The sequence below is a fragment of the Gallinula chloropus genome, assembly GCF_964237585.1.
Source record: "Gallinula chloropus genome assembly, chromosome: 1".
In the NCBI taxonomy this organism is placed as follows: Eukaryota; Metazoa; Chordata; class Aves; order Gruiformes; family Rallidae; genus Gallinula; species Gallinula chloropus.
Genome location: NC_140085.1, coordinates 211,730,722 through 211,744,191, shown reverse-complemented (window position 1 = coordinate 211,744,191; position 13,470 = coordinate 211,730,722). Strand labels below are relative to the sequence as shown.

General features: G+C 51.3%; 1 protein-coding gene across 2 annotated transcripts; it reads left to right on the top strand.

The window, feature by feature from the left end:
• Positions 1 to 5,655: 5,655 nt before the first annotated feature.
• HMGB1 (high mobility group box 1) lies at positions 5,656 to 13,190 on the top strand. 2 transcript variants are annotated; one of them, XM_084271871.1, is made up of 6 exons: positions 5,663 to 5,811; positions 8,314 to 8,397; positions 8,800 to 8,962; positions 9,235 to 9,380; positions 10,367 to 10,541; positions 12,530 to 13,190. In XM_084271871.1, the coding sequence occupies exons 3-6, from the start codon at positions 8,813 to 8,815 to the stop codon at positions 12,704 to 12,706; spliced, it is 648 nt and encodes a 215-aa protein (XP_084127997.1). In that variant the 5' UTR covers positions 5,663 to 5,811; positions 8,314 to 8,397; positions 8,800 to 8,812; the 3' UTR covers positions 12,707 to 13,190. The 2 variants fall into 2 exon arrangements, with proteins under 2 accessions (XP_084127996.1, XP_084127997.1); XM_084271870.1 differs by lacking the exon at positions 8,314 to 8,397 and having other exon boundaries at positions 5,656 to 5,811.
• The last annotated feature ends 280 nt before the right edge of the window (positions 13,191 to 13,470 follow it).

Genomic DNA, 13,470 nt, shown 5'->3' with positions numbered 1-13,470 from the left:
ATGTGGCTCGAACAGGCCCATCTCTCAAGCCTTGTCAAGGTCCCTCTGGATGGCATCCCTTCCCTCCAGCCTGTTGACCTCACCACACAGCTCGGTGTCATCAGCAAACTTCCTGAGAGTGCACTTAATCCCACTGTCTATGCCACTGACAAAGACAATAAACAGTTCCAGTCTCAGTACCGACTCCTGCAGAAGTCCTCTTGTCACTGATCTCCACTTGAACATCAAACTGTTGTCCACAACTATTTGAGTGTGGTAATAACCATGGATAATTTAAAATAAATAAAATAAAGCTCAGTCTCATAATTCAGTAGGAACTTTAGTTCTTACTCAGCAGTGTTGTTTAGAAGAACAGTTTTTTCTTTAGAGAAGCCCTTCCTCCATTATGTCTAATGATAATAGAAATCAAAAGGATGTTTTAATAAAAGGTTGAGAATATGTAGCTGATACTTCCATCCAAGTTCAGCGTTTCGCAGAATCACAAGGTTGGAAGAGACCTTTGAAGATCATCAAGTCCAACCATTCCCATCCTAAGCTAAACCAGATCCCTAAGTACCTCAGCTACCCTTTCCTTGAACACATCCAGGGAAGGTGACTCAACCCCCTCCCTGGGCAGCCTGTTCCAGGCCCTGACAACTCTGTCAGGAAAACATTTGTTTCTAATGTCCACTCTGTCCCTGCCCTGGCACAGCTTCATGCCATTGCCCCTTGTCCCATCTCCTGTCCCCTGGCTGAAGAGACCATTGCCCACCTCTCTACAACCTCCCTTCAGGTAGTTGTAGGTGGGGAGAAGGTCTCCCCTCAGCCTCCTCTTCTCCAGGCTCAACACCCCCAGCTCCCTCAGCCGCTCCTCAGAGGATTTGCCCTCCAGCCCCTTCCCCAGCCTGGTTGCCCTTCTCTGCACTCGCTCCAGGACCTCAATGTCCTTCTGATGGTGAGGAGCCCAGAACTGGACACAGCACTCGAGGTGTGGCCTCACCAATATAAAGGAAAAGCAGATAAACCAAAAAGCTCCTTAGGAACACGTCTACCAGTTTGCAAGTAAGCAGCTGCAAAGGCTATCGTAACACTTGAAGTATTTGAAAACAGCTATTTAATAGAAATCATAGTCTTACTCTTTCTTTGCAATATGCCATCCAATCTGTGTGGCTTTTCCCAAAGCATGCTGCAGTTTGCAAAACACCCAAGTTACTACACAGGGGTTTTGAAACTTCCTGTGCAGCTACAGACTCTGTTGTTTGTTTTTTTTTTTTTCCGGGGTTGTCATATCGGGCAGTTACAACCCGAACGCTCTGCGGGCAAAGCCTTTGTGCGCCAGGGAGAAGGTGGCTCGTGTTATCCAAGGGAGCTCAGTGACTGCACCTGTCACGTGGAGGGTCATGGAAACCAGATTGGGCCTGCAGTAAGTTTTGCAGAAGGCGGCCTGGTTGTGAAGTGTCAGAAGGGATGTGGCCCAGCGTGAACAAGGGAAGAAACATACACTGCCTCTGTTAAAAATGCTGCCGCCTGCCACTGATCAGTCGATTCGTTTCTGTCGTCAAGGGCCACAGAAGGAAACCATTGGAATACCGAGGCCTGTACAGGCCTCAGCGTACAACTAGCAGAGATTAAGGAGAATCTTTGCAGGAATAGCAAATAGGGAGGTAATTGTGCCCCTAGGGAGGTAATTGTGCCCCTGTGCTGGGCATTGGTGAGGCCACACCTCGAGTGCTGTGTCCAGTTCTGGGCTCCTCACCATCAGAAGGACATTGAGGTCCTGGAGCTAGTGCAGAGAAGGGCAACCAGGCTGGGGAAGGGGCTGGAGGGCAAATCCTCTGAGGAGCGGCTGAGGGAGCTGGGGCTGTTTAGCCTGGAGAAGAGGAGGCTGAGGGGAGACCTTCTCCCCACCTACAACTACCTGAAGGGAGGTTGTAGAGAGGTGGGCGATGGTCTCTTCAGCCAGGGGACAGGAGATGGGACAAGGGGCAATGGCATGAAGCTGTGCCAGGGCAGGGACAGATTGGACATTAGAAACAAATGTTTTCCTGACAGAGTTGTCAGGGCCTGGAACAGGCTGCCCAGGGAGGGGGTTGAGTCACCTTCCCTGGATGTGTTCAAAAGAAGGGTAGCTGAGGTACTCAGGGATCTGGTTTAGCTTAGGATGGCAATGGTTGGACTTGATGATCTTCAAAGGTCTCTTCCAACCTTGTGATTCTGTGATTCTGTGAATATGTCATGTAATGAGAGCCTCCTCATCACTTGCCTTTTACGAAATTGTTGGCTCTAGACGACAGCTGGGGATAAATGCCTGCCTTTCCCTTCCTTTCAGGTCCGTTTTCCAGGGGAGAAAACTATAAAGAAGTTCAGCACGTGCGGAGCTATCGGCCCCGGCACACCAGGCCGCATGAACGCTGGTGCCTTTTAACAGCCCCCCTGGGCTCTGTGTTCTGTGTAAAGTTTTACACTTCTAAACACAGGCCACCCCAAGGAGAGACCTCCCTTGAGATGGAAACGTTAGTGTTCCTTACTGCTCAGGTATTTTCACATGATTTCAGATAGCAGAACCCCTCTCTTCATGTGTCCATTCCTCACAAATGAGGCCATTTTATAATTAGGGTCATTACTTAGAAGGATCTTTGACTTCCATAAGGCACCCACCCTTGCCAAATGATTGATAACTGCGGTAGAAGAGTTGGAATTTGTTTGCCTCCTCACCAGTAGCATCTTAAAAGAAGCAGCAGCTCGAGGAGGAGGAATTTTAGGAGGCAACAGTCACAACCGAGCAGCAGCAACTGGCTCAGACAGGGGATCTGGAATAGAAATTACCGGATTCCGGATTAACTAGTGAGATCAGATGAATACTAATACAAATACTCTGTCAGCAGATGTGTAAAAATGCGTATGCTTTGTGGGGCCTGTTCCTTAGCTGTGAGGGGCCCCAGTAAGTTTGGAAGACTTTGAGGAGAGATCAGTGTTTTCTTGGATGGGAAGAATCGCTGGAGGACAAGGATAGCAATTGTGAATGACACTCAGAAGACCCAGTATAAACTTCTTGGATGATAAAGTTGCCTGGCTGCGTATTCAGATGCTTACTGGGAGGTGTTTTGCATCTGGTGAAGCTGAACAGCTCTCAGCTTAATGTATCTTAACATGTGCTGCCAGCTTCCTAAACAGGAGCCTATTATATCCTGTATAGAATCTATATATTACTTCCATGGGACTTCTTAATGATACTGTGTGCAAAAAGCATATTGAAAGAAGCCAGTGAGGGGGAAAAAATAAGCAATTTTTGTTTCATACTGTCCACAAATGTCCCCAGGACACAGATCCATCGTGGCTGTGTAGCACTCTGAACTAAGATTTAGCATAAGGAGAGTTGCTGCGCTCCATCCACCATGATAACTCCTTCTAGTGGGTCTGCACCCATAGCCGCTGCTAGGGGGTCTGCTCATTTGGGACTTACTTTGGCTGTAACAACATCTTATAAACATTTTGGAAATCTCACTCAGAGAAATAACAAGCACAGAGATCCCTGGCAGTGTTCAAGGCCAGGTTGGATGGGGCTTTGGGCAACCTGGGCTAGTGGAGGGTGTCCCTGCCCATGGCAGGGGGTTGGAACTGGGTGATCTTTGAGGTTCCTTCCAACCCAAACCATTCTGTGACTTGTCCAAGGATCATCAAACAGTAAGTCCGTGGCAAAGCCAGTCTCCTACAGCCTCTTTTGCAGCTTAATTCCTAGAGACGAACCATGCAGTGACCACTTGGGTGCATCTTCACAGAGTTTATCATGACTCCTCTACTGACACAATTAAATCTACCCAACACGGATGCATGTAGAGAGCTAAGCAGAGAACTGCATCATCCCAGCATAAAAATGTTTGCAGTGAGCTAGTACTAGTATAATTATATTGTTTTCTTTTTAATCACGCTCATATCTAAAGAAAGAGGAAGTTAATTTATTGAACTTAGGCCTGGCTGCACTGGAAATTGGTACAATTATGACTAAGAAGTGGGCCTGGGGCTTTTTTTTTTTTAATTCTCAGTATTTGTACAGCTTCCCATTTGCATAGGCCTAAAGTTAACACACTAGTATCCTCTAAGTTTCTCTCTTACTAAGAGCTAAGCAAGCAGCACTGGGCAGAATGAAGAGGCACATGGTATTATCTTTTTTTGGATTTAGAGGCTGGTTTTGCTTGGGACCTTAAGCATGGCTTACTGGGATTCACTTTTCACTGCAGTTAATTCCTGCTACTGAATGCTATCAGCCACGGTCCTGCCAAAGACAGGGACTTTATCAATCACTTTGTCAGATGGTAGATAACTCTTCAAATTTTATTGTTGGCCACAAACGTTCAGCTGATTTTTGACAACCTACCTAGTACGTTCTCTTAAAAAGCTTCTCCTATCCACAAAGTTTCGGAAGGGTTTGTGGTTTGGCACACAAACATTTGTCCTATTTTCACGTTGAGGCGGCCTATAAAACACAAAGGATCACACAGGCCAGCTCTTAACGCTACCTGCTGCTCATTGACAGCAGCAGTTGTGAGGCAAGAAGGGTTTCTGGTCCGCACACCTGCATCCAGCTCTCTTCACCCAGGCTTCAGGCAGCACTCTGGGAACACCCTTCAGGGAATGTCTTGGATTTATCACAGCAGTGCATCGTTTGCAGCAGTAAGGAGGACATAAACAGCAAAGCAGGCATTACAGGGGCATTCTTTCTGTTTGGTAGTGGCCTAGAGATAACTCACACAGTGCAAGTGAGGGAAGGAAAGGCAGGGAGAAGAGAGGGGAGGAAGGGCAGGTGAGATGTGGCCCAGGTTGCCAGCTTTTGCCTCTGCAGTGGGATCATCATCCAGAGCACCACTCCAGCAGCACTGAGAACCAGGGGGGCATCCCGGGCACCCCAGCTTGTTCCTCATCCCCCAGGGGCTTATGAAGAGAGCCAAGGCCTTCCAACACTTGTCCAGGTAGATAACTTACTCTTTTTTTAGCGAAAAGCACCCAAAAAAATCCCCCAGCAAAACCAAAGCCCCGATGCCCCGGGTGACCGCGTAGCACAGTGGATGCGGGCAGAGCCGCAGCAGCGTGAGGCAGCGCCCGGGTGCCAGCCAGCGCCGTGCCACGGCCGCAGAGGGACACGAGCCGCTGGAAAACGCGGGCTCGCCTCCCCGCGCCCTGAGCCCCGCGCCTCAGTTTCCGCGTCTGTGAAACGGGGCGGCGCGGCCCGGCGGGGAGGCGTCTGACGGGGCGAAGAGGGGGAGCGGCGGCGCTGCCGGGCTACAGCCGCAGCACCCGCGCCGACCGGAGCCCCGCTCCCCCCGGGGCGGCGCGGGGCCGGCCGCGGGGGGTCCCCACCGGGCGGCGGGAGCGTGCCCCGGGAGCGGGGGCTCGGCGGCGGAGGCGGGCGAGCCGGCAGCAGCCCACGCTCCTCGCAGGCGGCGGCGCGGCGCCGAGCCGCTGCCTCAGAACTCCACATCCCGCCGCCGCCCGGCTCCCTCCACTCACTTTTATATTTGCGCGCCCTTTCAATCCTCAGTGACGTGTCCCGCGCCGCGCCCAATCGGCCGAGCTCTCTGGTCAGGACAATGGAAGGCCCTCGGCCAATCGGCGCGGCGGCTGGCTTGGCGGCAGCCAATGGGGACGGGGCTGTGTTGAGAGTAATGTTACCAGCGCTGAGAGTGTGAGGAGGCTGCGTATCGATCCCGCTCTCACAGCCATTGCGGTGCACCGGGCTACACAGGGACTCAGGCAGCGCTGGGGCCGGGCGGGCGGCCGGGGTAGCGTCTCTGGGGCTCGGGGCCGAGCGAGGGCTGCGTGCCGACTCTGACACGGGTGAGTACGCGCCGGGGGCCGCCGGCCCGGCCGGGTGCGCTCGCCCGCTCGCTCGCAGCCGGGCGGGCGAGCCGGCGCTGCCCGCCGTGCCGCCGGCGCTGGCTGGCCGCGGAGCGCGGGGCAGCGCCGGCTCGGGCGCCGGCACACAAAGGCGAGCCGGACTGCGCCCGGGAGACCCTTTCCCGGGCGGCCAGTCCCCCGGCCGGGGTGGGGCGGGGGCGCCGGGGGCACGGGCGGCGGGCGACTTCGGGGAGCGGGGCGGCGGGAAAGGAGGAAGGGAGGGGAGGCAGACGGGTGAAAGAAGCCGCCCGGGCGTGGGGGGGGGGGGGGTGGTAGGGGGGGCGAGAGGCCGGGGGGTCGCCCGCCGCGGGGGGCGCGGGCCGCGCCGTGCCCCGCCGTAAGCCGCTTACGGTGCCTCGCCGTAGCCATCGCTGCGGCGGCGGCGGCGGCGGGGCAGGCGGTGGGCACAGGCGCGGCGAGGCGATGAAGAGCTTCGGGCGGGCCGCGCCGCGCTGCCGGCCGGCGGCGGGGAGCGCGGGGGCAGCGGGGGGCCGCGGGTCGGGGAGCCGCTGGCCCCGCGGCCGCCCGGCTGTAACATGGCTGACGGGAGCCGCGAGCGAGAAAACAAGGCGAGCGGCGGCGGAGCAGAGAGGCGCTCGGGCGGGCGGGGGCGCAGTTCGGGGGAACTTTTTTTTCTTCCCTCCAGCCGCACGCCCGTGCGCGGGGCCCGCGGCCCAGGGGCTGCACAACTCGGCGGGGCGCGGGAACGAGCGGGGGTCCCCGCCGGGGCTCTGCCCGGTCCGCCGGGGCTTGGGCAGGCGCTGGAAGCGCGCCGGCTCCCCCCCCCACCCCCCCCCCGCCTTCCTCGTCCTCTCCCTCAGCCCCCCCCCCCCACCTCCTCCCCGCTCCCACCCACCCACCTCCTCCCTCCCGCCCGCCCTCCTCCGGCTGCAATGGCTGAGCGTGTGCGCCAGGGTAGCGGGCGCGCTCACACAAAGGGAAGGGAAGGGAGGAAGGAGCCATGTTCTCTGCGCGGCGGCGGGCGCAGGCGGCGCCGGCAGCGGCCATTCCGCGCAGCCCTGCCAGCACCGCGGGCCCGGGGGTCGTCCGCCCGACCCCGCCGCGACCCGTCGGCGGGGGTCCCGCGGCTGGGCCGCCACGCCCGCCGGGCCGCGGGGGGTGTGGTGGTGGCAGGGAAGGGAGGAGGGGGGGGGGGAAGGGGGAGGCGGTGGCTCGCTCTCCTCAGCGCACAAAATGGAAGGAGACTCGGCGGCGGGTGACCTCCTCCGCCAGGAGCCTGCGCCATGGCGGCCGCTCCCGCCGCCGCTGCGGCGGCGCAGGCCGCGCGGGCGGGCCGGCCGGGCCTGATGGCGGCGGAGGCCTGGGGACGGCGCCCCCCGCCGCGGCAGGACGGGGGCGGCGGCCCCGAGGGTGGAGGTGGGGGGGAGGAGGAGGGGGGGGGGGGCTTTGTCCCGCGGCTCTGAGCGCCGGCTGGGACCGGGGGTCGCCACTTTGCGGGCCGGTAGCCGGCTCCCGGGCATGTGCTTGCCGCCCGCAGGCGTGAACGCGAAATAAAACTTGAACAGCTCTTCTCTAATAACGGGACTATTTTTCCCCCCCTCCCTTCCTCCCTTCACCCCCCCCCCCAGCAGGTCTCTTGAAGGGACTTCCGAAGTTGTCCTCTGCCCCCCCCACCCCCCCCTCGTAGGGGAAACGTCCAAAATGGCGGGAAGGAGGCTTTTAAACGCCAGCTCACGGGCGCAGCGCCTCAGTCGCCGTGCCTAATCCTTCCCACCGCCACTCCGTACCTCAGGAACACCCCCTGCCCCGTCCCCCCCTCCCCGGCCCTCACCGCCTCCCCCCCTGCGCAGCCAGCGGGAAGTGCCCCAGCCTCGGGTGCCGCCTGGCTCTGGAAACGTCTCCATGGCAGGCAGGAGCGGCTCCTGGTTCTTCAGCCCTCTTGTTTACTTGATAGAAACTTCAAACCGGACGTGTTTAGTCACAGAGCAGAAATCTGTTTCTGTCTATCCGCCAAACCGATAGGAAACTGTGCTTCTGTGGCAAGACAGGCAGGCAGTGCCTGTGCTTTATTTTTTTAAATTACTTTTCCCCCACCCACCCCCCCTTTTAAATTCCTGCTGAGGAGCAGTTTGTCAGGGTGCAAGTGGCTTTTTCCAGGGAGCTATGAAGAAATACTCTGAATGTCTGACTTGGGTGTGAAAGTTCCAGGAAGGTATTTTTCATTCCCTCTCAGTCCCTGTACGAGTCAGATAGTCCTTGTCTTCAGCAGAGCTTTGCTAGTCATATGTAAATGTCATACTTTCAGCGTCCCTGGCTCGGTTATAACATGTTTTAACCAAGTGCACTGTTCCATTCCTGTATTTCTAGGTATATGTATGCAGAGAGACTAGTTTGTTTGTTTTTTTTTTTTAAAGGAGAGTGATAATATATGTCATATATAAAAATAATAAATATGTCTTTTGCAAATTCACGTTCCCAAAGCCTACAGGGGAGAAGGCTAGAAATACAAGCTTCAGGAAGAAAAGAGATAGTAACCCATAGAGCCAGCTGAGACAGGATACTCAGGTACTTTTCCCTTTCTTTTAATATAGTTTATTCCAAGCATAGGATTAATAACACTATCAGTAATTAAGGAGTGTGGTCTCCATATGCTGCTAGAACTTGGTTTCACATTGCTTGGTAGGAACATTGATGTTTGCAGGAGACCAGAACTACAGGTTTTGAAGGCCCTTGGAGATCTCAAGTTGCTTGTGTCCAGGTCAGCTCAAACAGTGATGGCAAAACTCTTGCAGTAAATTTTCCAGAAGAGAAAGTTCTTCCTGTGGCATGATTGCAGAATACTTCGATGGGTCTTGTTTGACAAGACCCTTCCTCACACAGCTTAATTCTCAACATTGGTTGGTAAAAGAGTAAAACTTTTAAAAGGGGACCCCCCCTTTTCTTTTTTTTCTTCTTGCTTTGTTACAGAAAATCATCAAAGATGGGCAAAGGCGATCCTAAGAAGCCGAGAGGTAAAATGTCTTCATACGCCTTCTTTGTGCAAACCTGCCGGGAGGAGCACAAGAAGAAACATCCAGATGCTTCAGTGAACTTTTCAGAGTTCTCAAAAAAATGCTCAGAACGGTGGAAGGTAGGAACAACTGCCTGAAAAAACCCACAAAGCCACGAACTTGGTGTGAAATACTGTTGGAGGTTACAGATTAAAAGTTAAAGGTTCTAGATAAGCGTGAAGCGCAGTTGTAGGGTCAGTGGTAACTATCTGTTCTTCCCTTACCTTTAGCTCCCCCAACTGATGCTTTGGCAAGGGCTTGGATATGCTTTTGAATCTTAAAATGCCACTTTGATCCTTGCTGGGTCCCTTCCAGCTCCAGGTGATTCCAACTGATTCTAATTGCCTTCCAGACTATGTCTTCCAAGGAGAAAGGGAAGTTTGAAGATATGGCAAAGGCTGACAAGCTCCGTTACGAAAAAGAAATGAAAAATTACATACCACCCAAGGGGGAAACAAAAAAGAAGTTCAAGGATCCAAATGCACCCAAGAGGCCTCCGTAAGTCGATCTCTCCCTGGGTTGTCTTGCTTGGGACCATGGTGCCAGAGCACATCTATAAAATGGTCAGTTTGTCCAGGTTTAGGAGCTTCAGAAACACAAGGCTGTATGATTTTCCTGCCCCAGTGAGGTAAAGATGGCTTGGGAGTTCTAGTTCTGGATTGCAGGTTTGTGGTTTCAGGTAGGACCTGTCTATTGAAGGGGGAATAACCACCAGACTTTAAAAGTGGAGGCAAAAATCATCAGTGTGAAGTTTCTGACTCACGTCTCCAATTTGTTAGGAGGGCAAAATTCTAGGGTGAAATGGTAGTAAAATGCTTCACGCCCTGCTCTCCCCACCTGGTGGCCTGAGCAGAGTTATTTGATTGGCAGTCAAGCTTCAGTGGAGGGGCTTTTGCACAGAACTTGTTAGATGTTTGATCTTACCCAAAAAATGAGCTTGGAAAATTAAAGATTTAAGCCTTTACACGAAGATAACTGACTTCAGGTTCACCTGGTACTTGACCCTGCTGCTCTCTGCACTGCATTTTTGTGTGTTAAACGGAGCTGATGCTGAGAGGAGCAGAGAAATTCCTCTACAAGTGAATGCTCGTATTTGGGCTGATGCTGTCATCTGGAAATCCTCATTGTCATAATAAATATTGCAGCTTCTCTGCCTGTGACAGTTCTGGCAGAATATTTGTTGCCTTGGTATCATTCATTCCTCTTTGTTTTAAAGATTTTTCTCTGCACATGGTGTATAAAATCTGCCCTTATGGTGGGTCCTGCCAAAAATGGGACCAGATGTACAGCATTACTTAAGAGACAAGGATGAGTTAAGTTTTCAAAGTAGTTTATTTGCTTCTCATGCCTTCCACTGTAATGAGCATCTGTCTCACTTTGAGGTGCCTTTCCAAAATGCTCTTTAAGTACCAATGGTCGCAAAAGTTTCTGTTCCACTAAAGTCTAAAATCAGTTTATTCTCTTGTCTCTGCCCTTCCCTGTAGTTCGGCTTTCTTCTTGTTTTGCTCTGAGTTTCGTCCAAAAATCAAAGGAGAACATCCTGGTCTGTCCATTGGGGATGTTGCAAAGAAACTCGGAGAGATGTGGAACAACACCGCTGCAGATGACAAACAGCCTTACGAGAAGAAGGCTGCTAAACTGAAGGAGAAGTATGAAAAGGTAACATCCACCTTTATGGAGATGCTGTGGGGGAGGTCAAGCCTAATTTGGGTGGGGTGGGGTGTCTTTTTCCCCCCATTCCTGTGCACTCTCTTACCTGGTGTGGCAAATTATAATGTGCTAATGCCAAAGTGTTGTGATAGTTGTTGGAAACTACCTGGGAAGGGAGCAGGCGGTTTGTTGCTGTAACACTAAATTGCAGCCCTTTGTGTTGAACTGCTTGTGTTCATCTGGTAATTCAGCAGCATTAATGATGGTTTAATAGATACCATGGTGTCTGTTTGGTTATTAAAGCAATAGGTCACAGCAGTATCTTAAGTTAATGCTATTAAGTAAACAGTGAATCGGTTCTCCCTCGTTCTGGAGGTATCCATGAGCAGCCCTGAACAGAAGCATGGTAGATACAACATAGATGCTTTCCCAAAGTTATCCTAAGGATGATGTCAGAACCCTGATGGAATGATAGTTCTAGGCACGTGCTTTTCCTGTGCCTGTTCTGTGTCCATCTCCTTTCTAGTAATTAACATAGTTAATAATACATATGAAGCAGCGTGTCATACAGTTGCTTGAATTATTAAAGCTAAATCCTGTCATCATAATGGGAACTCCAGAAGTGTAGTGCTCTCTGTGTCTTTTACATTCAGAGGCACGTTCCCATCCCAGTATGAGGAAATTAAGGGAGGGGGATGCACATTAGCTTCCCTGATGATGCTTTACAAAGGGTCAGTAAGCACCTGTACCTAATGTATACCGCATATATCCATTTGTGTGCTGTGCCACGGCCTTTCTCTGAGTATTTCTCCTGCTGGCAACCAAAACCACTTTAAAATTGTAGAATTGTAGCAAGCAATGTGGCCCTTTGGAGTCCTAATCATGTGCTGGAGAGGAACTGCAGGTCTAGGAGCTTTCCCACAGTGTCCTTCCTGTACAGCTTAAATTCCTCAGCATGGCAATTGTTCGTACGAACAGCCAGGACATCTGGGAAGAGACTTTCTAAGTGGTAGATGTACTAATCTTTATTCCCAGATACTCTAATCTCCACTTGTTTTGTCTCCTTACACTTAAAAAAGGGCTTTGAAGGTGCAGTAATCTCAGTATTTCACTGCTCAGCCTTCCACTCGGTGGGCTTTTGTACCTTCTGAAAATTGCCTGCTGAGCTTTAAAGGAGTCTGAGGGAGCTGTAAGATCAGCAGTGCAATGGTCACTGGGTGGGGGATATTCAGAGGTTTGGACCATGGGTGTAAAGGTGTTTAGGCCTCCCTGTGCCTGGCATGCTGAAGTCCTCTAGGTCAATCCCATTAGGTAGTTGTTGTTTTTTACTGTTTTGACACATAGTTGGGAAGTCTTAACCGTTTTCCTGGCTTGGTCTTCCAGGTAGGGTTTTGACTTCCCTGTAACAGGAACTGGATTTTGTGTGTTACAAACCACTAGAATAAATTTATTGCATGCAGAAGGTGGCACTGTCTACCCTTTAATCAAAGTTCTTATACCTTTTATTTTGTAAACTTCAGTTAGGCAGAATCCAGTCTCATGGCTGAGGTGTAACACAGCAGATCCTGGGCCATGTCACCCTAGTGTGTTCCGGGTGGCAAAATACCACTTTGTGCCCCAGACAAGGAATTTCCTGTGGGTTTCTTCAGGCCTTGTAGAGGGTGTGGGTTGTAAGGGGCTTTAAGAGGTCTCCCTACTTCCTTTCCTTATGGGATGGTGGGCTTAGCTGTGCTTTTTCATCCCACCTGGCAGCTTCTTCGAGCCTGTTCCCAAAAGCCCAACAGCAGAAATTCCTCAGCAGCGTTGCTGGTGGCATTTCTGCGTTAGAGGCTTCCCCTTCCTTTTGGCATTTGCCGTGTAACTGAAGCTACAGCTTCAGGAGAAGAAGGGGCAGGTACCCTGGGTGGCTCTGGTTTCACAAGTCCCCTTAGGAAGCTGCCCAGAGCTCTTGGCTGGTTCAGCCTTTGAGAGATTGTTCCTGCTTTTCTCCTCCCAAGGATATTGCTGCGTACCGGGCCAAAGGGAAGGTTGATGCAGGCAAAAAAGTAGTTGCCAAGGCTGAGAAGAGCAAGAAGAAGAAGGAGGAGGAGGAAGATGAGGACGAGGACGAAGAGGATGAAGATGATGAAGAGGAGGAAGAGGAGGAGGATGAAGATGATGATGATGATGAATAAGTCTCTTTTTAGAGCGATTTCTTTCTTGTCTATAAAGCATTTAACCCCCCCTGTACACAACTCACTCCTTTTAAAAGAAAAACAAAACAATTGAAATGTAAGGCTGTGTAAGATTTGTTTTTAAACTGTACAGTGTCTCTTTTTTTGTATAGTTAACACACTACCGAATGTGTCTTTAGATAGCCCTGTCCTCAGTGGTATTTCAATGGCCACTAACCTTGCCTGGTACAGTGTGGGGGTTGTAAATTGGCATGGGAGTTTTAAAGCAGGTTTCTTGTTGGTGCACAGCACAAATTAGTTATGTATGGGGATGTAGTTCAAATTCTCATCTTCAGTTGTCTCTGATGCATCATAAAAATAATTGTTGTTCTGTTAACTGAATGCCACTCTGTAATTGAAAAAAAGGAGAAAAAAAAAAAGAAGTTGCAGCTGTTTTTGTTGACATTCTGAATGCTTCTAAGTAAATACAATTTTTTTATTAGTATTGTTGTCCTTTTAATAGGTGCCCTTGAAAAAAAAAAATCATACTTTTCCTTTTCTCTCTCTTTTTTTTTTTTTTTTGTTTTATTTTGTTTTGAGGGGAACTCATCCTTTGCTTTATTGAATGCCCATCTGGGCTATCACGGGAGTTGTTAGAGTTTTCATCTTTCATATAACCAGCTGATAAACAAAGCTTTTGATCTGCATACCCTGCATAATCGTGATAGGGTAAGGAAAGAAATATATAGGCATATGATGAGAAACAAACAAACAAAAAAAGAAAA